Source organism: Anguilla rostrata, chromosome 11, assembly GCF_018555375.3.
Source record: "Anguilla rostrata isolate EN2019 chromosome 11, ASM1855537v3, whole genome shotgun sequence".
Taxonomy (NCBI): Eukaryota; Metazoa; Chordata; class Actinopteri; order Anguilliformes; family Anguillidae; genus Anguilla; species Anguilla rostrata.
Window position 1 is genome coordinate 42,415,766 of NC_057943.1, and position 22,199 is coordinate 42,437,964.

Below are 22,199 nucleotides of genomic sequence, written 5' to 3' on the forward strand. Positions count from 1 at the left end.
TGTGTGCGCGCGTTTGTGTGTGTGTATGTGTGTGGGTGGGGTGGGGGGCGTATGTGTGTGTGCACTGTGTGTGTGCGTGCATGCGTGCGTGTGTGTGCACGCGTTTGTGTGTGCGTGTGTGTGTGTGTGGGGGTGGGGTGGGGGAAGCTGGAGTGCTGGCTTTGAACAGACCATGGCTGTGTTCTGAATGTCTAACAGGGTCTAAGGAGGCTGGGTTTCCTGGCTTTGTCAGGGCAGAGCTCGCAGCCTTGGGCAGGGACTCAGTCCTTTCGGCTGAAAGGCCGGCCTCCCACTGCTCCACACGCCTCGCAGCGTTTGTCAGAGTTACAGAGCTCCTGTGCTCCCCAAACATATCCGTGTCCTTCCACTCCTTTCAGTCCTCCACAGACTGCTCCCCCCGCACACACACTCATCTCCTCCCCGTTATCCAGGTGCATTGTGGGCCGGGGCGGGACGGGGGTTTTCCCAGGGAAATCTTTCTCCCTGTTCGTTTCGATTTCCCGCCCGTCGGACACGATTCCTTGTGTACGACTCCTCCATCGCCACCCCCTGCCTCCCAGGGGATTCCGGCACATTCTGCAGCCGGCGGAGTCGCCACAAGGCCGCGGCAGGTACGGCGTCCCGTTACAGTTTTGGGTCCCCCCAACCACCCCGCACCACCCCCCACCATTGGCCGATAACGCCCGAACATCTCAGGAGGTGGAGTTACCTGTGAAAATGCAGCAGTGAAAAAGGTGTGTTTTTGGGCTGTTGGGTGTTCCCATGGAAACGTTTCGCTTGGGCGTGAGACACAGAGCAAGGCCCTGTTCCCCTGTCCGCTGGGGGTGCAGAGGGGGGGGGGCGCTGGCACTGGTTTGGGCCTTTCGGAGGGAAACGCAGGCACACGGAGCACCCTGACTGTTTAACATTAAAGGACCCCCCCGGGGATGAGAAGCAAACGCACCCGACTCAAAAGAGCTACTGTTAGCAGCGCCAGGGCGGTGCGCGTGGGGGAGGGGCGCTCCTGCGGGGGACAGTAATCGCAGCCAAGACGAAGCGAGCGAGGCCAGGCGGATCGCCCCGGAGCGCGGCGGGGCGGGGCGGGGCGGGGCGGGGCGGGGCGGGGCGGAGTCTCTCCGCTCTCAGGCGGCTTTCCCGCGACTCCTGGCTGGTAGCGAGCCGGGCTTTGGGGTCGCGGCCGGCTCAAATTTCCCCGAATCGGACAGAAGCAGCTCAACGAGGCGGACGCAAAATGCACCGCGCAAAATGTCGACATCGCTGAGATTGCTGGAGAAGGGCATGACATGCCACTGTCAAAATAAGCATAACTTACTCCGACCACACTGCACACTCACTCCACCAGCCTGGACAGTCTCATTTTATTCATTTTATTTTGTGTCGAGAAACTACTAGATAATGTTACTGTGTGTCTACGGCCAAGCTAGTTTGATCAAGTCCCTGAGCAATCATCATTTTTAATATTTGTATGTTAAATGAAGAATGAAATATAGTAAATACTATGATATTAAGCACTTGTTATTAAGCACTAGTATATGTCAGCACATTCTAAATGATGGTATGGTAGGACTTCATCAGATTAAATGAAGGAGCTTTTAATGAGCAAGCTATCTAGCTCGGTTTTTGTTGATGTATGGTAGACTTGATAACAGTCTGACTGAGTTAGCGGATATCAATAGCTTGCTAACCTACATGGCTCGCTGCCCCGGGTGCTAATTTGCTCTATTAACAGATCCCACCCCAGGGGCAGCAGACAGAATAGCTTTGATCCCACTGCTGATTGGGTTGGTTTTGGCATCATCGCGTTGGGGGTTGCTTCCCCTGTTCAAAAACATTTTGCTACACATCAAAAGGAAATTGTATAATTTTTTTGTTTATAAACTTGGAAACGGAGAGTACACTTTTTGTTCTTACAGATAAATGCACACTAAAAAAGAAAAACACTGAATTCGCAGGGTCTTTACAAGTAGGCTGTCAGTTTAAGTTATAAGTGAGAAGTTAACTGACTGTAGAAAAGCTGAAGGAAAAGCAACAGGATGACGTGTGCTGTGCACCCGTGCTCCTTGCCTTATTAGTCCAAGCCTGTCCTTAAAAAGAGCTGAGAGGCCGTGTGAGTTATTGGGAGGTGTCGCTGCATCTGGTACGCGTGCCCGCGGTCAGCTGTTGCTATGCGTGTTACCAGGCTGCTGATGGCGCACTTCCGCGGCATGTTTACGTCAGAGGAGGCGAAAGCCGGGGGCGTGAAAATAAAACGCCAACAGCGAACAGTCTCCACGGAGACCTTGGCTTTCGATGACGGTTTCAGAATCCATCAGCGCCGAGCCAGAACCCCGTTCCTCCTCCGCGGCACCGGGCCAGAACCCCTGAGACAGTCGCACGTTTCTGCTTTGACGGCAGCCTTTGAGGTGAACTGTTGGGAACATTTAGGCATTTCGTAGATTCTTAACCCGGGCAACACACATTTACATTTTTCACGCAGAATCCATTTACACAGCTGGCTGCGTGCTTAGCCGTTCAGGCCAAGCGTCTTGCTTAAGAGTAGAACAGCAGTGTCCCGCCTGTGCAGCGAACCTGCGGCCGTGCATGCCCAGCCGCGCATGCCCAGCCGCGCATGCCCAGCTCTCTGGCCGCTGAACCGCACCGTCACCATAAGCTGGACAGGCACCGCGGGTGGGATTACGCGGGGATGTCCACTCTGCAGGACAGGCCGCCAGTACCGCGCGGAGGCCTGGGAGCCTGGCAGAGACAGAGGAGGAGAGGAGCCCTCGACGGGGGGGGGGCATCCAGATCACGGGGCTGCCAGGCAACAGAGGAACGGGGCAGGACCCCTCCTCCCGCTTTGGGCACCGGGCGCTCATTGTTCGGGGCTGAGGGGGCCACAGGATCGCGTTTCACCCCTTGCACTGTCTGGGCATCGCTCCATTACGCATCGCACTTCTGCCCAGCTCAGCGCACGCTCTGCCCAGCTCAGCGCACGCTCTGAAACAGCGCAGCGCACGCTCTGAAACAGATACACGGACAACAGTCTGCCCCCACCCCTTACCACAGTCTGCCCCCGCCCCTTACCACAGTCTGCCCCGCCCGTTAGCACAGTCTGCCCCAGCCCTTAGCCACAGTCTGCCCCTGCCCGTTAGCACAGTCTGGCCCACCCGTTAGCACAGTCTGCCCGCCTTACCACAGTCTGCCCCGCCGTTACCAGTCTAGCACAGTCTGCCCCAGCCCGTTAGCACAGTCTGGCCCAGCCCCTTAGCACAGTCTGCCCCAGCCCGTTAGCACAGTCTGGCCCAGCCCGTTAGCACAGTCTGCCCCAGCCCGTTAGCACAGTCTGGCCCAGCCCGTTAGCACAGTCTGGCCCAGCCCGTTAGCACAGTCTGCCCCAGCCCGTTAGCACAGTCTGGCCCAGCCCGTTACCACAGTCTGCCCCCGCCCGTTAGCACAGTCTGCCCCAGCCCGTTAGCACAGTCTGGCCCAGCCCGTTAGCACAGTCTGGCCCAGCCCGTTAGCACAGTCTGCCCCAGCCCGTTAGCACAGTCTGGCCATCTGAAGTGAATGTGTGCTGAGGAAACGCAGCCTCAAACTTCTGAGTGTTTTTGTTCCTTTTAACAAGCTTGGCGATCTCGTTCAGTCTGAAAAACGCAGAGGTTATGCCCTGAAATGCCAGTGCAGTTCGCAGCACCAGTCTGCTCAAAGGCTTCTCACAAAATCTCTCGCAGTCCTGCCCAGAAGCAGGATTTTCTGGGTCTCAGCCTATCTCTCCCATCATGAGGATTTAAAGGGAGTATAATGACATGTTGCTTTCCCTCAGAAGAGCTTCACTGAAGCAACAACATTTCTCCACAAGTTTGCCTGGGGACAGGTTTAAGTGTGTTTCCTTCATAGACGCTTAATTTAGGCAGTTAAATTCATTTCAGTTATTCATGTTAGAAAACACCCATCGCGTGTGTTCACATGCACAAAAGTGAAGCAAATGCTTAAGTGACCTTATTTAATCACCACCTGTATTTACGTCAAAGTTATCAGTTTAATTAATTTACTATTATACAGCTGAATAGGATAACTGATCACAAAGAGTGGACCTTGTACTTTATCATTTTGTCAGTCGTGTTGTTATCACCGTAGGATTTGATTAAAAAAAGCAACTCGATAAACAACAAATGACACACTAACGGATAGTGCGATTGCATATCCTGACAGCCTATAAAAATAAACAGTAGGGACTGTCTGAGGTAGTCTCAAGGCTAATGAAAGTGGTTTATTATGGAAATCATTGTTTTTTTCTCATTTCAATTACATTTTACTGCCCATTGTTGGAGAAATTCTTTACTTCCAGCTGCGAGCACTTTTGTTTAAAAGACGAAAGTCAAAGTACAAAAACCCTCAAACCAGTTTGATTTGTACTTTTTTCACAAGTCAGGCCTAAAGATACGGTGGAAAACTGAAACAAGGCCACATCCATTAAGTCTAATCCTATTAAAGAGTCTGGGTTTCTCAGGGTTTTGAAACTGTGGCGGTATCCATTACAGTGTGTTTCTCCCAGAAAATCAGAACGCTGGCAGCTTTTCAGGTTTGGATTTAAGAGCGTCTTTATTTTGCCTGCTTTTTTTCCTCTCTCGCCTTGATGAGGTCATCAGCAGCGTTGTCCACAGAGCCGCTCTTGGGAAAAACAACCAACTCACCCGAATTCAAGCACACACACTAATCCCATTCTAATTGTATACCCTTGTAAAATCACTGAATATATATGCAGTCAATGAATTATCGAACTTAAAGTAAATACTCACAATATTACTGTCTATAGAATCACACGCTAAATAATGCACATTTCTACGGTATGTGCAGTCACATTTATGTTCAGACAGACACAGCCATCAGCACCAGCAAAACCAGGAATGCAGCGACTACCTCACAAACAGTAAATAATAATTAGCCGTTCATATTTTTGCTAAAACAAAAAAAAAATACATTTTCAGAATTCCCTCTCTCCCATATATGAGTAGTGTCTCTCCTGCTCACGGGAATTGTGGGTAAAATGTACATTTTGGGCACAGGGGTTTGGATGAAAGTGGTGTCGGGGGGGCTCTCATGGGGTTTGTAGGTCACGTGACCCGTCTGGGGGACCAGTGACAGGGTGCTAATCCACTTGTGGGAGTGAGAGAGTTTTGGGGGGGGGGGGGTATGGCAGATATGGCAGCTCAGTTGGAGGGGGGTAAGTGGGGCAGGTAGGAACATTTGCGGGGGGATTAACAGCTAAATTATTCACACTGTGGAGCTGGGTGGTTCTCCAGAAGGGCACCTGCCTCTGAACCCTCCCCCTGGATGTCTTCACACTTCACCTGCGCTTAGGAACATTCCAGACTGTTTACCGCAAATACCCTCCCTGAACATGCATACCAGGTTCCTTCCATTAAGCTATTTAAGAATAGTTGCACGCTCTTACTGTACTTTACAGTTTTTAGCTGCAAAAGACCGTGACGGGAGATTAATTTAAACTCGGTACAGACGGTAACCTCTGGCAAATACTGTACGTGCAGTGATTTGGTAGCTGCATATAGTAGAATATAAACACATTCATTGTTTGCACCTTGGACAGAAGGTTCTTTATGGATGTAACCAAACGGACAAGTGGACCTCTTTGGCTTTCCGTGATTCCTGGAAGTGGGTCAGGTGACCGTTTAAGGTGACTTCCTGGTAAGTTTATAGGTTTTTATGGAGTGCGTGACTCACAGTAAAACACCGTTTATAAAACTGAGGGACTGAAGCCATTGTGTCCAAGAATAAAAGGAAGACCATGGCATGACAAAGCACTGTTCCATGTTTATGAGTGCTGTTTATCTGGAGGCGAAGGAGTGGCGGAGCAGCAGAACTGAAACTCTACCCAGGCCCACCTGCACCCCAGCCCCTCCACACAACCATACGCGGTGTTTTTAGTGGATCTTGCCTGAAGCAACAGCATTTAAGGGAAAACTTCTAAAGACAGCAGTCTTGAAGAGATTAGGTTGGCTCAGGATTCTAAGCCAGGACTGACAATGTGATGCTCACAGACAGAGGATACAGAATCGCAACAAAATCTCCAGATTTAAAGAAATGTTTGGCTTCACCTCTGTACAGCTTAAAATGAGGTGCTGAATAGGCATAGAGAAAGGGAGCGCCTACCAGACATTTAACTCTGGGAGAACCGATTAATCTGCCACAGAGAAACATCTGAAGAAGTGTTTTGATTGGACTGCGCAGCGTCAATGAATGGCTGGTAAGTGTGTTTGTGTGGCGGGAGCAGGGCGGTGTAGAAAGCAGCTGATAGCGGTAATCTTGGGCAGGGCCGGTCGCTGGCTCCCATCCCTGCTCTCTGCTCCACTGCTCAATCTCTCCTTTATCTCCAGCACCAAGCTTCCGCTCTGTGAGTACACCAGTCCTGTGAGTATACCAGCCCACCAGCCCTGTGAGCGCACCAGTCCTGTGAGTACACCAGCTCTGTGAGTACACCAGCAGCCCTGTGAGTATACCAGCTCTGTGAGTACACCAGCAGCCCTGTGAGTATACCAGCTCTGTGAGTACACCAGTCCTGTGAGTATACCAGCCCACCAGCCCTGTGAGTATACCAGCCCACCAGCCCTGTGAGCGCACCGGTCCTGTGAGTACACCAGCCCTGTGAGTACACCAGCAGCCCTGTGAGTATACCAGCCCACCAGCCCTGTGAGTACACCAGCTCTGTGAGTACACCAGCAGCCCTGTGAGTATACCAGCTCTGTGAGTACACCAGCAGCCCTGCGAGTACACCAGCAGCCCTGTGAGTACACCAGCCCACCAGCCCTGTGAGTATACCAGCCCACCAGCCCTGTGAGCGCACCGGTCCTGTGAGTACACCAGCCCTGTGAGTACACCAGCAGCCCTGTGAGTATACCAGCCCACCAGCCCTGTGAGTACACCAGCTCTGTGAGTACACCAGCAGCCCTGTGAGTACACCAGCAGCCCTGTGAGTACACCAGCCCACCAGCCCTGTGAGTATACCAGCCCACCAGCCCTGTGAGCCCACCAGCCCTGTTAAAGATGTTAAAATTGCCGTGTCACCAGGGACTGCAGTAAAACTCAGTGGAGGCCACCCGACCTCCCACCCACCATTCCTGATTGTAGTGTACAGGAGAGCTTCAGGTGAAATCAATTGTGAAACACTAATCAAGACTACTACTGGCAAGAGCTTAGGTTTCGGTCTGTAAATCATTGGCTGACAACCGTAGGAACTGCTTGGCGTTGTCTCTTTAACTGTAGCAGCAGCACATTGCAATGAGCTGGTAATCGCACAGTTCACAGTCCCCCGCATACGGGATGTACCAAAATATTCTCTCCTTTCATCGGGTGGCCGGAAGGAGGGTATACAGAGGAAGACAAACCAGAGTCTGATGAAGAACTCGTTCGCGGTCCAGCCCTGCCTGAACCAGGTCCTCAAAATGACGGAGGGGAAAGGTGCGGTCCTCAGGGGTTCCCCTGAGTGGCCCCCACATCCGCCCCGCTCGAGGGGGGGGGGGGGGCTGACAAATGAGAGCACTCTCTTGCGTCGTCACCACGGAGACGAAGGCAGGCTGTGCGTGTGCAGACAGGACCCGTTTACACGCCTTCCAATGACAAGAGAGACAAGCTCCCTAACCCACACAGAACACCTGAGCACACCTGAGCACGCAGCTCTGTCTCCTCGCTTTTGTCCTCCCCCACCGCACATCGCCCTGAGCTCAGCAGACGGAACTGCGTGCTTCTCTTCTCTTTCACCCATTCAGGTGGTTTCTGTGACGAGCGCGGGTCAAGTTTCTCTCAGCTCACATTGTAAGGATAAATGTCTTGAATTTCCAGTCACTGAAAAAAAGAAAAATAATAATACAACCTAAAACCTGTTGCGCAAAAATACTCCTAATTCCCTCTAGGCCCAGGTTCCCCTCTCACAAAAACAAATACAACAAAACAAAACAAAGAAGTAAAAAGTAGTGACCCTGTCTGACATGAATCCCAGTTTTTGTGAGAAAAAAAAAAAAAGACATTCCGAAGCATGTGACAGGAACCCCGCTAATGGTGCAATCTGAGTTCATTATAAAGAACAAACGAGCACTCAAAACGGCATTCTGGGAGTAGTTGAGGTCGGTTCCTCTCAGTGGCACTTCACTTAGTTATTCCGGAGTTTTGAGAAAGTAAACCCATCTCTCTCTTTCCCAGACAGAGCAGTACGGACACGGTATCTCACCGTACCTCATCCAATAAGTCCCCAAATATAGCGATACTTAGACATACGCTGTGTTTATTCAGTCTTTGGATAGGGCTAAAAATCCCAAACGGCATGCTGTGTGGAGACTCCCCGCGTGCATTAGGAGAATCTGGTCTTTGGAAGTCTAGACTTCTCCAGCTGCTCACAGTTCACTGGGTCTAGATGTGCAGGTGTGCGCGGTATGGTATGTACCAGAACAATACATATGTACACCCAGTCTGGCTTGTGTTCATAAATCATCTGGATTCATTTTCATTTGCATTCGTAAAGAATCTCAGAGTAGCAGCGCTGATCTAGGATCAGTTTGGCCTTTTAGCACATAATGAATAAGGTTAGAATATGGACAGGGGACACCTGCCCCTAGCATTTCTACTCCGAGACGCTGCATATGGGCCCAAGATTTTCTCATAAGTTCTTTGGCCTACACATAGCAGAAAGGAAATATAACAGTAGTATAAACTGAAGGTTGGATTACACTTAAACTCAAGTAGGGCTGCAACAAACTAATCTAAACTAATGTTGGCGACAAATTTATTTATCGATTAGTTGGATCTACTTTCGAAAGTTTAGTAGGGCTGTGTTCCAAATTGTACAGCTGTGTCCTATTTAGAGCATACTAGACCGAATCACGCATGTGGGTCTTGCATGTTGACTGCGTAGTCACTACGGAGTATGGAAACTCATAAAAGGTTAAGTAGCACGTATTTCTAAGTGCTGGCTTAGAGACGGAAATAATCGGCGCCTGGCTCACGCAAGTTCCCATTGAGAGAGGGCCACGCATATCTCTTGGCTTCCTGGACAGAGCAGAGAAAACAAGCAATGTAAGGCTAGCACTGCATTTCACAAAGAATTCCGTAATGTGCTTCCTCTCAACCTCAGACTCCCTCCTTGCGTACACCGTGGCATTTAAAGGTTACGTTGTAGGTTTGCGTAATGTTACTGTTGCTGTCATTTCTGCACTTAGCATACCTTTACATACGCTTTCCGACCCAGCAAGCACGCACTTATTGGAGTCGCTGTGGGCGCCAGGTGTCATGTCATTCTGAAAGAATTTTGCAAATCACCACAACAGCAATCAGTGTACAGTACAAACCTACGTCCACTAAAGTCAGTGTACAGTACTAAACTACGTCCACTAAAGTCAGTATACAGTACTAACCTACGTCCACTGAAGTTAGTGTACAGTACTAACCTACGTCCACTAAAGTCAGTGCACAGTACGAACCTACGTCCACTAAAGTCAGTGTACAGTACTAAACTACGTCCACTAAAGCCAGTGTACAGTACTAAACTATGTCCACTAAAGTCAGTATACAGTACAAACCTACGTTCACTAAAGTCAGTGTACATTACGAACCTACATCCACTAAAGTCAGCGTACAGTATGAACCTACATCCACTAAATTCAGTGTACAGTACGAACCTACATCCACTAAAATCACTGTGTACAGTACGAACCTACGCCCACTAAAACCAGGAACAGCATAAACTGCTACGCACTGGGAGCTCTGCTCACCATTCAAGAAACGTGTTCTTTAATTTGACTTATAAGTAAAGGCTAGCATTAAACTTTTTTAGCATTACAGCTCATGAACTAGCATTACCCTCAACTTTTATGACGATCAGAAAAAACCTCTCTACATCCTGCGTGAACACAAATTATTGTTGTCTTCAAGAAATTAGAGAAACATACATTGCTGAAAGATACGCAGTATTTCTAATGACTTTTACCCCAAGTCCACATTGTTATAATACAGCGCAGTACGCTCCGCCGGCGTGCGGGCTAGGCCGTTACAAAGGCCTTGCACTGGGACCCAGGAGGCTGCCCCCCGTCTGGCCTGCAGCGGTGTTTCATTAACACGCCCGCTGCAGATAAGGCCGGCCCAGCGAGCAGGGGCGCGCTCTGAAGAATGCTCACTGTTATCTGCTGTGAGGGGGTTTTTTGTTTTCCGTTCTCATCGACGCCACGCCATCCGCCCGTCCCGCCGCGGCCCACTGCCTTCAGACGGCAGGCACGCCCTGGTACAGGAAACGGGCTTCTGGCTCAGCCTTTTGTCACACGCTTATCTTTCCAGAAAATGTACTTTGCTTTCTCCTCCTCGCGAAATGCCGAAAAGGTAGGGCTCTAGCAGCCCACAAGGCACGTATTTCTCAGGAATTAAGTAAAACACACGCACATGCGTAAGGGCTGTCAGAACGAATTACACAAGTGGAACATCATTTGAATGTCAGCAAATGAGTTTCGTTCAAATGGAAAAAAATTTGCATTTGGAAGTGTAAACAGAGTCCCTCGCCCTTCTCACGTAATCTCGCTGCTGCGATGCGTTCGTTCCAGTGTAGCAACGATCTGTTTCAACACTAAAGCCGCAACATCGTGCTCGAAAAACTCTGAACCAACCATCGCCGAGGAGATTATTGCACCTAAACGTCAAAGAAGTAACGTCTGCCAAAGTGTTCTTGGCTGCTGAGAGGACTTGAGAGAAGGACACGGTGGATTACATAATTTGCTAAATGGAGCTTAGATGTCACACGACAACTAGAGTTTGAACATCTAGGCATGACTGTGACACAAACTCACACGCACACACACACACACTCACACACACACACACACACACACACACACACAGACACACACTCACACACACTCACACACACACACACACACACACACACACACACACACACACACACACTCACACACACGCACACACGCACACACACTCACACATTTGGGATTGCAGCTCTAGCACAGCGCACGCAGATCAGGGACTACCTCCGCACACGGAGACCTGGAAACAGCTGTCTGTTGAAGCAACTGCCAAAATTCTTCAGATTTCACATCACCGCCAAAGTAGACAGACAGCAGGCACATTTGGGGCTATGTGTTTATAAGTGAAGGCAATGGAGAAGGTCTGTTTTTATGTCCATTTGTGCAAAGAAAAGCCTCAAATCCATCTGCGCAAAAGACCATGAGAGATTCCCTGTGAGGGTATGGGACAGTGAGTGCCCTGTGAGCGTACGGGACAGCTTACGGGAGCGTGCGCCACTGCGCTAACGATAACGGTTCACGGAAGTTTCCGTCACTTCCTGTCCGCTGCACCCCGGTGCCTTGCAGGCGGCGTTCGGAAGCCGTGCTCCAGAGGACACGGCCGGGAACAGGAACAAAAATAAGAGACCTAAGGACTCTGCGAGGGACTGGCATCCTTGCCCCACCCCAACCCAACCTCCCCCAGATCCCAAAAAATAAAAGTCACAGCAACCATCATGCTGTGCCCACATCCTTTTACTCTTCCGATCAAATAAGGGAAGGTCACTTCAGCATCTGGGGATGAAATGTATTGCACTTTGAATCCAACGAGAATCTGAAATTCATTTGCCATGTATTTCTTACAGAAACGCCAGTCAAGAATAACTAACATGGCTTATTTATAAATATACCATACTTATTCCTTATGTTTACCAAAGGAGCTCAGGTTTAGCACCGTTCTTACGGGAAAAACAGACTCGCCTCTCCTGAGATCTGAGCGCCTTTGAAATGCAAGCTCCCTAACGATTATACCTGACTGCCACCCGGTAATGCATTAGCTGTGGTATGTAACACAGAATGAGAACGAGCCAGAAGTGCAAGGGCAGCCACGCCTTCCTTTGAAAGGCAGCGATCCATCAGGCTGCGGAGGCATGTGAATGGGGAGAACCATCGAACGCCACTAATGACACACTGCCAAATTCTGATTGACTGAAATCAGTGACTGACTGCACAACAGGACACACCCATTGAGAGGCTAGTGTGATCACATTTTTTTATGTGCTTTAACCTTTATTGCAACAAGAATGTCGCTCTGAGAGACAATCACACTGTCAAGCAGAGCACTAGAGAAAGATGATTTACTGTTCAAAACAATGCTCACAGCCATCTTTCAAGTCAGAACAAGAAATTGAATGTGCAACCTGTATATGATTTGGACTCAAAACCATCACCTAAGAAGCTTTGTGAAGTTTCTATTGCACTTTTCTATAGATAAGTTCCAATCTTGTTTTGTATAGTTTAAGGCTTTGTTTCCTTTGAGTCAACTAGTTTCAGCCTAGATTGGAGATTTCTATGATATTACCTTTCTCTATAGCTCTCATTTAGTTATTATCTATAGAAAAACAGTCATCTAGTTTCAGTTTACGTTGGGGGTTTGTTCTGATGTTACCTGCTCATGCGCTTATCTAAAGAGATAAGTTCCAATCTAGTTTCAGTGCAAACAGCCACAGATAAAGGAGGGAGGCATACATATTTGAGTGTAAAAAAAAGAGAACTTGTTCTGCCATCGAACACACATGGCTTTATCGCAGAGGATCCTCGCGTTCTCTGAATATTTTATGTCGAAGAACTCTGACACTACGAATGCTCAAAATGGCCCCCTCCGTCCTAAACCAGCGCTTTAAGGTGTATCCTGCCCGCGTTGCCCCATGGGGGGTCGGACGAGTCGCCGGCAGCTCTCCCGCTCTGCTGGCCCATTGTCGCATTTCCTGTTTTGCCCATTTCTGACGTGCTGCGGCTGTCTCTACTGTGGCGTCACCCGGAGCTGACTTTTCCCGCGAATGCCACAAAGCAGATGAGGTCAGGGACAGTGGCACGCTTTTACATGACATTACAGGCATTTGGCAGATGCTCTTATCCAGAGTGACGTACAACAAAGTGTTTAACCATAACCAGGAACAAGCGTGTCGAAAACCCTAGAGAGAAGTACCGTTCCAAGTGCAGGGAACAACCGCATGGTTCAACTTGGACCCTGTAGGTTAAACTGATTAACACTAACACAAACGAGAACAGCAACAACGCAGTCTATGCAAAAATACAAGCAGTAGTTAAGACGAGTGCATTAACTAAGTCACCTACGAAACAGCTACCTAGTTACAACCCTAAGCTTGCAGTCAATTTAGAGATTACAGGGAGGTAGGGAGGGATGGGGAGAGGTGCAGAGGTCTTCAGTTGTCGCTTGAAGTGGGTCAGTGTCTCAGCTGTTCTGACCTCCACGGGGAGGTCATTCCACCATCGTGGGGCCAGAACAACTTTTCTACCTGGGCAGTGATGGGGGAGTGATGGGGGAGTGACATTTCATAAACTCTGTAATGGAAAGAGTGACAAGGAGCTGTCAATCACAGACTTTTTCAAACAAATCAAAAGATGTGCTCTCTCCAGGAATGTCCTAAGATTGGCTCAAACCAGCACATCACTTTAAGCTTCTGGTAGTTCCGCCCCATTTTTGGTGTTGGGACACCTCACTGTCCCACTCCTGGGACCTTGGGAACCAAAACCTCCACGTTTTCTCCCTCTTCACAGACTTGGGCCAAATACTTCCATTTGAATTACTTTAATCCTTTAGACACAAATACAGTTTCCTCATGACTGAGTTTAAAAAAAAAAAATAATGGCCAATATTTTAACCAATATTCAATATTTAAAATTCTCCTTTTGTACAAGTTGTACATTTGGAGGTAGTAGCACATATTTAAAAATTAATACAAAGAATTATGAGGGATTTCCAGTTCTACTGGCATCTGAACAGTTGTTTCAGAATCAGGTCAACAAAGTCGGTGTTTCATTCATCAATGCGGAGAGAGACTCATCGAGCTCCAGGCCTCTAGGCTGTGCCTGTACAAAGGAGAGGCTGCAGATCTGCCATTTCATATCCGCACAGAGACCCCGTCCCCACCCCCACCGCCCCCCAGGCCAGACAAAGGCTCGCCCCGGCAGCCATTGTTCGGAGAGGACGCTGTGAGTCAGTAAGGACCCGGTGCCCGCTCTGGGGGGAGCTGATAAGCCGTGCCTAATGGAGTGCGCCGAGGGTAAGAGCAGACCCCCCCCCCCCGCAGCGCCAAACGAGCCTCGTCTCTAAGGGGAGCGCTGGAGCGGAGCGGGCTCTGCTCGTTATGACCCCACAGCGAGGAGGAAGCGCCCCACTCGACCCGGCTGCAAGAGGGAGATAGATACTACACCACCGCATGATGTCAAAACACAGCGCATAAGTCCAACACAGGGCCGCATAAGGTCCAAACACAGGGCCACAGAAGGTCCAAACACAGGGCCACAGAAGGTCCAAACACAGGGCCGCATAAGGTCCAAACACAGGGCCACAGAAGGTCCAAACACAGGGCCGCATAAGGTCCAAACACAGGGCCGCATAAGGTCCAAACACAGGGCCACAGAAGGTCCAAACACAGGGCCGTAGGGCATTCTACTGAGCATTAAGGAGTTAGCCAAACATAACTTTGGTGAATATGTTGAAATATGTTGTCCAATCACATTTCGTCCCATTGAAAATGTCTGCAAAAATCAGCCAGCTTGCTCCTTAATCCCACTTCATGACATGCCCCACAGGATTGTGGGTATGTGGAACAGGTGTTGGACACAGGCTGTAATCGGCTGTAATGGCAACCGTCACATGACCTCTCCACCCATGGAATGAACTGAATTTGTCTTGGTTTCACACCGAAGCTTTCACAGATCGTTCCTTTGTCAGGATGCCCCCTACGCTGAGTAGCCAAGTGCTCTGATGAGCGTCTTTAAAAAAATGCTTAAACACCCTCAAGACCATCACCCATCTCCTGCCACTCTACTGGAACCCACCAACCACGTCCTCAGCAGCATGGATGAGAGTTGGAACTGCAGTGACTCTGTGACCACTGAACAGAGTATGAGCCCGTTTCAAATGGACATGTTTCTCTCTAGGTGTAAACACGCCGCTGCTGTTGACATTCTGCGCGTGGGTGTTGTTCTCCCAGAGCATTCTTAAGGGCAGTCTGTGCCCCGTCCTCGTTCCTGAGCGCTCCTAAGCCCCTCCTCCTCCTCCTCCCTGCTTGTCAGTGTCAGTGCCGTCTGCGTCCTTGTCTCGAAGGTGACACCAAGTTTGGTTCTGCTTTCGGGCTCTGACACAAAGAAACAGAGAGTGGGGGACACACACACACACACCTGCTTTCCCCAAAAAACCCAGCCTGCAGCTCTTTAGCACGCTGTTTGGGTTGCGTCCGAAGACGAAGACGCAAACAGAGAGAGAGATAATAGGAAGGGCATATTAAGGAAAACGGTCCATACGTGCGCAGGGTGAGGGAAGGAACCCAAAACGGGCTCACTTGCCAGGCCTTGCCCTTCAAAACAGATGTTCAGTAATTAATCAAGACAAAAAAAAGACAAACGCTGGCATCAAAATGGTGAAGAAATTATTGCAAACTGGAATTTAGGTAGAGTTAAACGGATGTCAAATTTTGGCAAGCTCGGTAAACGATGAACACGCATGATACGCATTTAAAAAACGGTATAGAAAGTAGTAATTCTTCAGACTGACCCGGGGAATCAAGCTGAATGCCAGAGTTCTTCCCAAACAAAGTTAAGTCAAGACAAAGATAAGACTTCTTCAGCTGCCCAACAAAACTGGTAGGGGTGGGTTGAGGGGAGGTGAGTTTGAGGTTGTAAAATACCAGCATTTAAAGAGTTGAAGTGTGTCCAGTACACATTGAGCCAGGTCTGGTGGGGGCCCTCAGGGACAGAGGTCATGACAGAAGTGAGAAGGGTCAGAGAGGCTAACTGGAGGGCGGGCTCTGGGCGATGGGGGCTGGGAACGGTCAGGGCAGTCAGGGCCGGGGGGGGGGGGGGAGGTCAGGAGTGGGGCTCACATGCGGGGGTTAGCGGTTAGCGGGAGATGGGATCGGGGCGGGTCACGGAGCTGTAAGCGAGGAGCGCCGGAGGGGATGCCCTCGTGTTTGATGCAGCTCGCTCGCTCGCTTGCTCGCTCGGCTGTCAAGCGTGGTGCGAGCAGCCTTGCTCTCGGCTACAGAATGACGTGATTTGCATTGGCTTCCCAGCATAACGCTACGACCATCCAGGAGAAAAACAGCCCAGGCGATCCCATGCAGCGATGCATGTGATGATCTATTTGTTTACTTCCTATCATGAAGGCCAAACTGCATATAAATGTAGTTATTTATATATTTAATTTCTTTTTAAACTGTTTCCTTCAGAAAGAAAAGCTGGCAGTTTGTACGAAAAACCTATAAATATCTAAAACATCTTTCACTACAAACTGTCCAAGCCGAAAACATGCAGTAAAATTTAAATCATAATAAAAACTCGATTTAACAGCATGAGCCACCCAGCATCACTTAGAACCTTTTGTAGATAAGTGTGGATAATGCGCCTCAGACACTGATCAAGCAATCAGCTATATTAATATTCAACTAGTTCTTAAATGATGGTCCCATAGGCACTGGTCCAGGACTGGTCCAGCCCTTATTCTAATCTCCAAAAAACTGAGGCTGGTCCCAGATCAGCACCGATGGATTCCTGGCATCTCCGCTCGGCGATCGTACCCGGTCCGTTCAGCAGCCAGCCACAGCTGGGCACTGCATTCCAGCTGCCACCCAATCACAGCGTGCACTGGATCCAAAGCAAGCTCTGCAACCCTTTACCTGTCAATCAAACCCTCATTAAGGGCTTTCAGGCCTTGAGCTGAGCTGGAAAACTTCTAATTACCAGTCGCCACTAAAAGGCTACAGACAATTCAAAAAGACATGAAGCCGTCTCCATCTTCCACAGTGAAACAATACAACTGTAATATTTAAGTAGGTTTAGATGGACATGCAAAAGCATATCATCAAATACACGTCAAAAATAAAGGAACCTCCCACTGCACTGAAATGCTGCATGAAGTAACACCACGATGCGATGATGGTGGAGACTGAAACTTTGTGAACCGTTGATGCATCTGCCTTCGACGCCTCTGGTGTGACTTATGCAGTCAGATCATCAAATCGCTAACGAGGAGGTTCCTGCACCGTCTTTCTCAGCACAATACTTGCAACAATGACAACGCCGCAATGCGATCCAGAAAATATGTTTTCGTTATACTCGCCAAGATCATAATTATGCTTTGCATAATCCCGGCACGTGACCCTTACCCTCAGAGCCTCTATCACCAGGTCCCGTGCCTCCAGTTCCCCCTCCAAAATGCTGAAGAGGGTCAGCAGCTCCGGCTGGCTCAGCTTGTCCATGTTCATCCTGGATTCCTGAGAAGAGCACAGTAACAGCACAGAGTGAGATGGGGAGGTGAAGTGGAAGTTTCAAGAACAATACTTCTAGTATACTCCTCCCTATTAAATACAGAAAACGACATTGCATTTAAGTCTGGGTTCAAGCATGTGTTTCAAATAGGCCTATATTGCTGCATGCTGAATATGAGGGAATTTAAATTATTAAAAATGCCCCGTGTTTTTACATCTCCGAGACAGTCTAAAACTACATCTCCCATAATCAGACTGTTCTCATGCCACCTACAGGGTTGTCTGTAGTGATCTGTCTAATTTAAAAAATTTTATTAGAATTTAAGCGCGATTTTTAAATATCACTCACAATTTCCCAAATAAACTCTTTCTTTGACAGGAAGTCTGTCATCGGTGGCCTATCAAAGACAACCTGCAACCGATGTCAAGCACAATGAGAAAAGACCCCATGGGCGTCATTGTTTTGGTATGTCCCAAGAGACCGACCAGCCGAGGATGGATAAAGTCATCGTTGTTGTATTTAGTACATAAACCTGACCGTTCCCTCATAATACAAGATGTTTTAAAAAGTAATGAAAGGCTGCATATCAATTGTTAGGTGATGATGCGGAGCTTTGAAATTTTGTGGTTGCAGGAAGATTCAATGCCTCATTTGTTTATACAAAGTTGTCGCTGTTGTCGTCGATGATGAAATGCGCTAGCATAGTAGCAGTATAACGGAAATGCCATTCGGTGGTACTTCCGCTTCACCTCCCTATGTCGGAGGAGGGGTAGTTTCGCCTGAATGTGATTGCAGTGGAGAGTATGGGGGGGCTCACCAATCATTTTGGGTAGTAGATTTGTTTTTAAGAACATTATTGACAGCAAATTGTGTTTTCATGCTAAACTCATTTATGTCTGTGAGTGAGGCCTGCTGGGCTCCTGTTCTCTAGGCTGTGTGCTGTTTATAAACCTTTTCTCCCTGGGCAGACCCCTTTATTTTACACTGGGGGATTCCAGAATGACACAGCGCTCATTCACGTCTGAAGGGAAACGCATGCACTGCTGAGAGAGTGGGCGGGGCTTAACCCTGTCACTCACGGTGAACCCAGACGATGAGCTGGCCGCAGGAGGATGGCCTCCCGCTGTTGAGTCTGGGCCCTCCCACCTAAGGAGTTTTCTCCCTGCCAGTGTAGCTCTTTTATGAGGGCTTCAGGACAGGGTGTGCCGTTAAGCATATCATGACAAATGTACGTTTTATCTGATTATCTCGATTTAAACCCGTTTGAACAGGGAGAGTTAAGCTAAGCTGTGTTAATGTGCTGTTGTGGTAAGACTCCCCAGCCCTACGGTTATTCTCCCTGGAGACTCCCCACTACCTCCCTATAAGCAGCCCGACTGTAGCTACTTCCACCAGCCCAGCCCGCAGAGGACGGCTCTCTCTGGAGCTGGCTTCCTCCAGAGACTTCCCCTCACCTGGGAGTTTTTTTTCTCTTACCGCAGTCTGAGTGTTTTTTTCCCCACTGTGAAGATTTAAACCTTACTTTTTGGGAGGTTTAGATCTTTTCCATCTTCCCCATTTTCCTATAAAGTGTCCGTACGGATTAAACAGAATTTAACGAAATGTGCGCACTCTGCTCGTAAATATTTTTATCACAGGGATCTCAAACTCCAGTCCTGGAAGGCCGCAGTCTCTGCTGGATTTTGTGATCTCCCTTTAATCAGGAGCCAATGAAGGCCTTGGAATCTAGGAGTGCGGACTAATCAACCAATCAGAGGCTTTGATTAAGCCCTGAAGTACTGGAACACAGCAAAAGCCAGCAGACACCATAGCCCCCTGGAGATCCGTGGTTTAGAGAAAGGAATCATACGCAGGACTTAGACACAGCTGGAGAGGCCGGCCTGTCTGGCTGTGATGGTGCTTTACTAATACCAGCCAAAAAGGGCTTGTGTGGAGGCCAAGCCCACAGCCCTGACAAAGGCAGCGCACAGCTGTGTGAAACGCGCACTTACTCATCCCACACAGCACTGTCCTTCTGCTGCCTTTCTGAGTCCTCACACTCTGAGCAATGAGTCCTGAGAACCGGAGCAGCGCTTTTACACTCACACACAGTCACACACAGTCACACACACACACTCACACTCATACACAGTCACACACACACTCACTCACACACAGTCACGCACTCACACACACACATTCACACACCCACACACAGTCACACACACGCACACACACACACTCACACTCACACACAGTCACACACACTCACACACACACACTCACTCTCACACACACACACTCACACACACACACGCACACTCACACACACACACACACACTCACACACACTTATACATAAGCCGCGTTTCCACCAAAATTACCCGGAACTTTCAGTCCCAGGAACTACTTTACCAGGAACTAAAAGGTTCCTTCAGCCAATGGTTGTCTGCGTTTCCACCGGGGTCTAAAGTACCGCGAAGATTAGGCAAATTAGCCCACCGACGTTGTCGTCGGTCCATCTGTCATATGATTTCTTCTGTAACCCCATACTACCACCGAAGTAGCCTACATTATTTTCTAATAACCGGGACAGCCCGGAGGGGTTTATTCCACTTATATACAACGGGTTACCAACAATGACTATATATGGTTACTTTTGTATTTATTGATTTTCATATATCCTCTCAAACACATTCATTAACAGTAGAAAACATGCACACGTTGTAAACAATTTGCTGTTTTATTACTTTCTCGTCGTCAATTCCATATAGGCTAATCGCAAAATGACAAGAATAGAACGAAAACTCGGACTTGCGTGAAAATGTAAATTAGTAGTGGTACAGCCACCGTTTGCTTTCCTTCGAAGTTACTGCTAGCCGAGCAGCGAAGTGTGCCCTCCAGATGCGAACCATGCACCATAAATGAGTCCATAGTCTTCCTGGTCTTTTTGTGGAATTGAAAAATGGCAGTAAAATTGAGTAAAATTACGGCAGTCTGAAAAAGCTAAAGGGAAGATTACTAGAATTAACCTGTTATTTTACCCGGATAAAAAGTGCGGAAGGTGATTTCCAGTTTGCTTGTACTGTATCACCAATGTTAATTATGCAGAACTACCGCATACCTCACATAACTGTATCAAACGTTTTGAGTCAATTACAACGGGCTAACAAAGAAAACCCGGAAGAAAATATTCAGCAACCAAATTAAACTGTTTGAATGTTTTACGTAATATGCTGTCCCAGCACCAACGCTTAACATTTTATAAAACGAATACTAAAGCAAGAAAAGAACAGAAAGCACACGTTATAATTCCAAGACGTTGACAGGCTATAACCAAAAGTAGGCTACTGCGCCGCATAACATACAAGTTTGATTTGAAGTTATTATGAAAATAAATTGGTTTGCCGCTGCATATTTTCAAACATGGCGGGTAATGGCGGAAAATAAATACAACACAAATGCTACGAGTACTCGACCAATCAGAAATGTTCAGCGCTGCAAGCTCCACCCAAAAGGTTCCTGTACTTTCGGAAAGTACTACCCCCCGAGCAGGAACGTTTTGGGGGGTAAAACAACGCCCCCAGAACTAAATTTAGACCCTAGTTCCTGCGGTGGAAACGCACTGAGTTCCTCAAAAGGTTCCTAGTTCCGGGGTATAGTTCCTGCGGTGGAAACGCGGCTATACACACACACACTCACACACACACACATTTATGGCTCATATAGTTAGTCCGTATTTTTTTCTTGAATGATGGTGTCTGCTGAGCCTTTTTCACAGCACAGTCCCCCTCAAGGCGGGTTTCTGCTTGAACACTGAGACCAGGCCTAAGTTTCCATAGTTTCCACAGCCATGACATCATCTGAACCGCAGCATGAGACTACCCTGAGTAATGACTGTAAACACAAGAGCCATTTTTGGTGCTACTGTCTTCGCTCTCACTGGTCAAATTTTCACAGGCTCTCTTCCTGATAATCTGGCACTTTGATAAACTTAATCTTTAACAGAAACACTTCCAGTCTCCTGCTGGGGTTGTAAAACCAACATTACTGACGATTTATAGCACGTTTTACGATGCACTCGCATCATTTTCTCATTAGCCTGAAGAAAAGCTCCGTGAAATACATTTATGTTCCCATTAACTTAATGAGGACCCCTCCAATTCACATGAACGTATCGTTTGCATGTCCTAGAACAAAACATACAACTGCTATAGGTATACACACACGTATACACACTGACGCTTACACAAAGTAACAACAGACAGCCTTTACGTTTGAAGTACACACTAACATTTTGACAGGGTGGGTAAATAATTGGGCTATTGAAGTGGAAGAGACTAATCTGAGGACCACCGTGTTTTGGTCTGTGCTCCTTTGTCCGGTTAAAGCACCAAAAAGTTAATAAAAAGTAATTTTTTTAGCTTTTCTGACAGCCGCTCAAGTCTGAGCGGAAGTGCGGCGTGCCACAGGTCGGCGAGCGACGCGTGAAATAGCCGACGGGCGTTTCGCGCGAAAGCCCGCCCTCGCTGGGAGAGGAGCGCCGGCCCACATTTCCCACAGCGCGCGCAGCGAGCGCGAGCGCGTTAACGAGCCGCACCTGCTCCCGCTCGCCAAACGCCGCGCGGCGCCAGCGTTTGGTTCCCGTCGCTCGGAGATACAGGTCCGTCTTCATATTTCGACGTTAGGCGATCCGGCGCGGATAGCTCCCGCTGGAAGAGAGGAACGCGTCGTTCCATCACGCGTCAGGGCTGGGGCGTCGGGCCACGCCCTCCCCGGGGCTAGCCGCGGAGGAGCGCGCCACGCGTCTGCAGCGGGCCGGTACGCCTCTGCCTAGCCGCCGCAGCGGTCTGCGGTTCGACCACACGCGCGGTTTTACCACGCGCGGAATGCTAATTACAGACTTGGAAGAAGCGCTAATACAGATAGCAC

At 48.7% G+C, this 22,199-nt stretch overlaps 1 protein-coding gene across 3 annotated transcripts in view; it reads right to left on the reverse strand.

Moving 5' to 3' along the window:
- Positions 1-22,199, reverse strand: part of cttnbp2nlb (CTTNBP2 N-terminal like b) — a 45,087-nt gene that overhangs the window by 17,734 nt on the left and 5,154 nt on the right. For all 3 annotated transcript variants that reach the window (XM_064300173.1, XM_064300172.1, XM_064300171.1), the window contains exon 2: positions 17,186-17,293. In XM_064300173.1, the coding sequence (XP_064156243.1) occupies positions 17,186-17,284 (99 nt within the window). In that variant the 5' untranslated portion in view covers positions 17,285-17,293. The remainder of the gene's footprint in view (positions 1-17,185; positions 17,294-22,199) is intronic.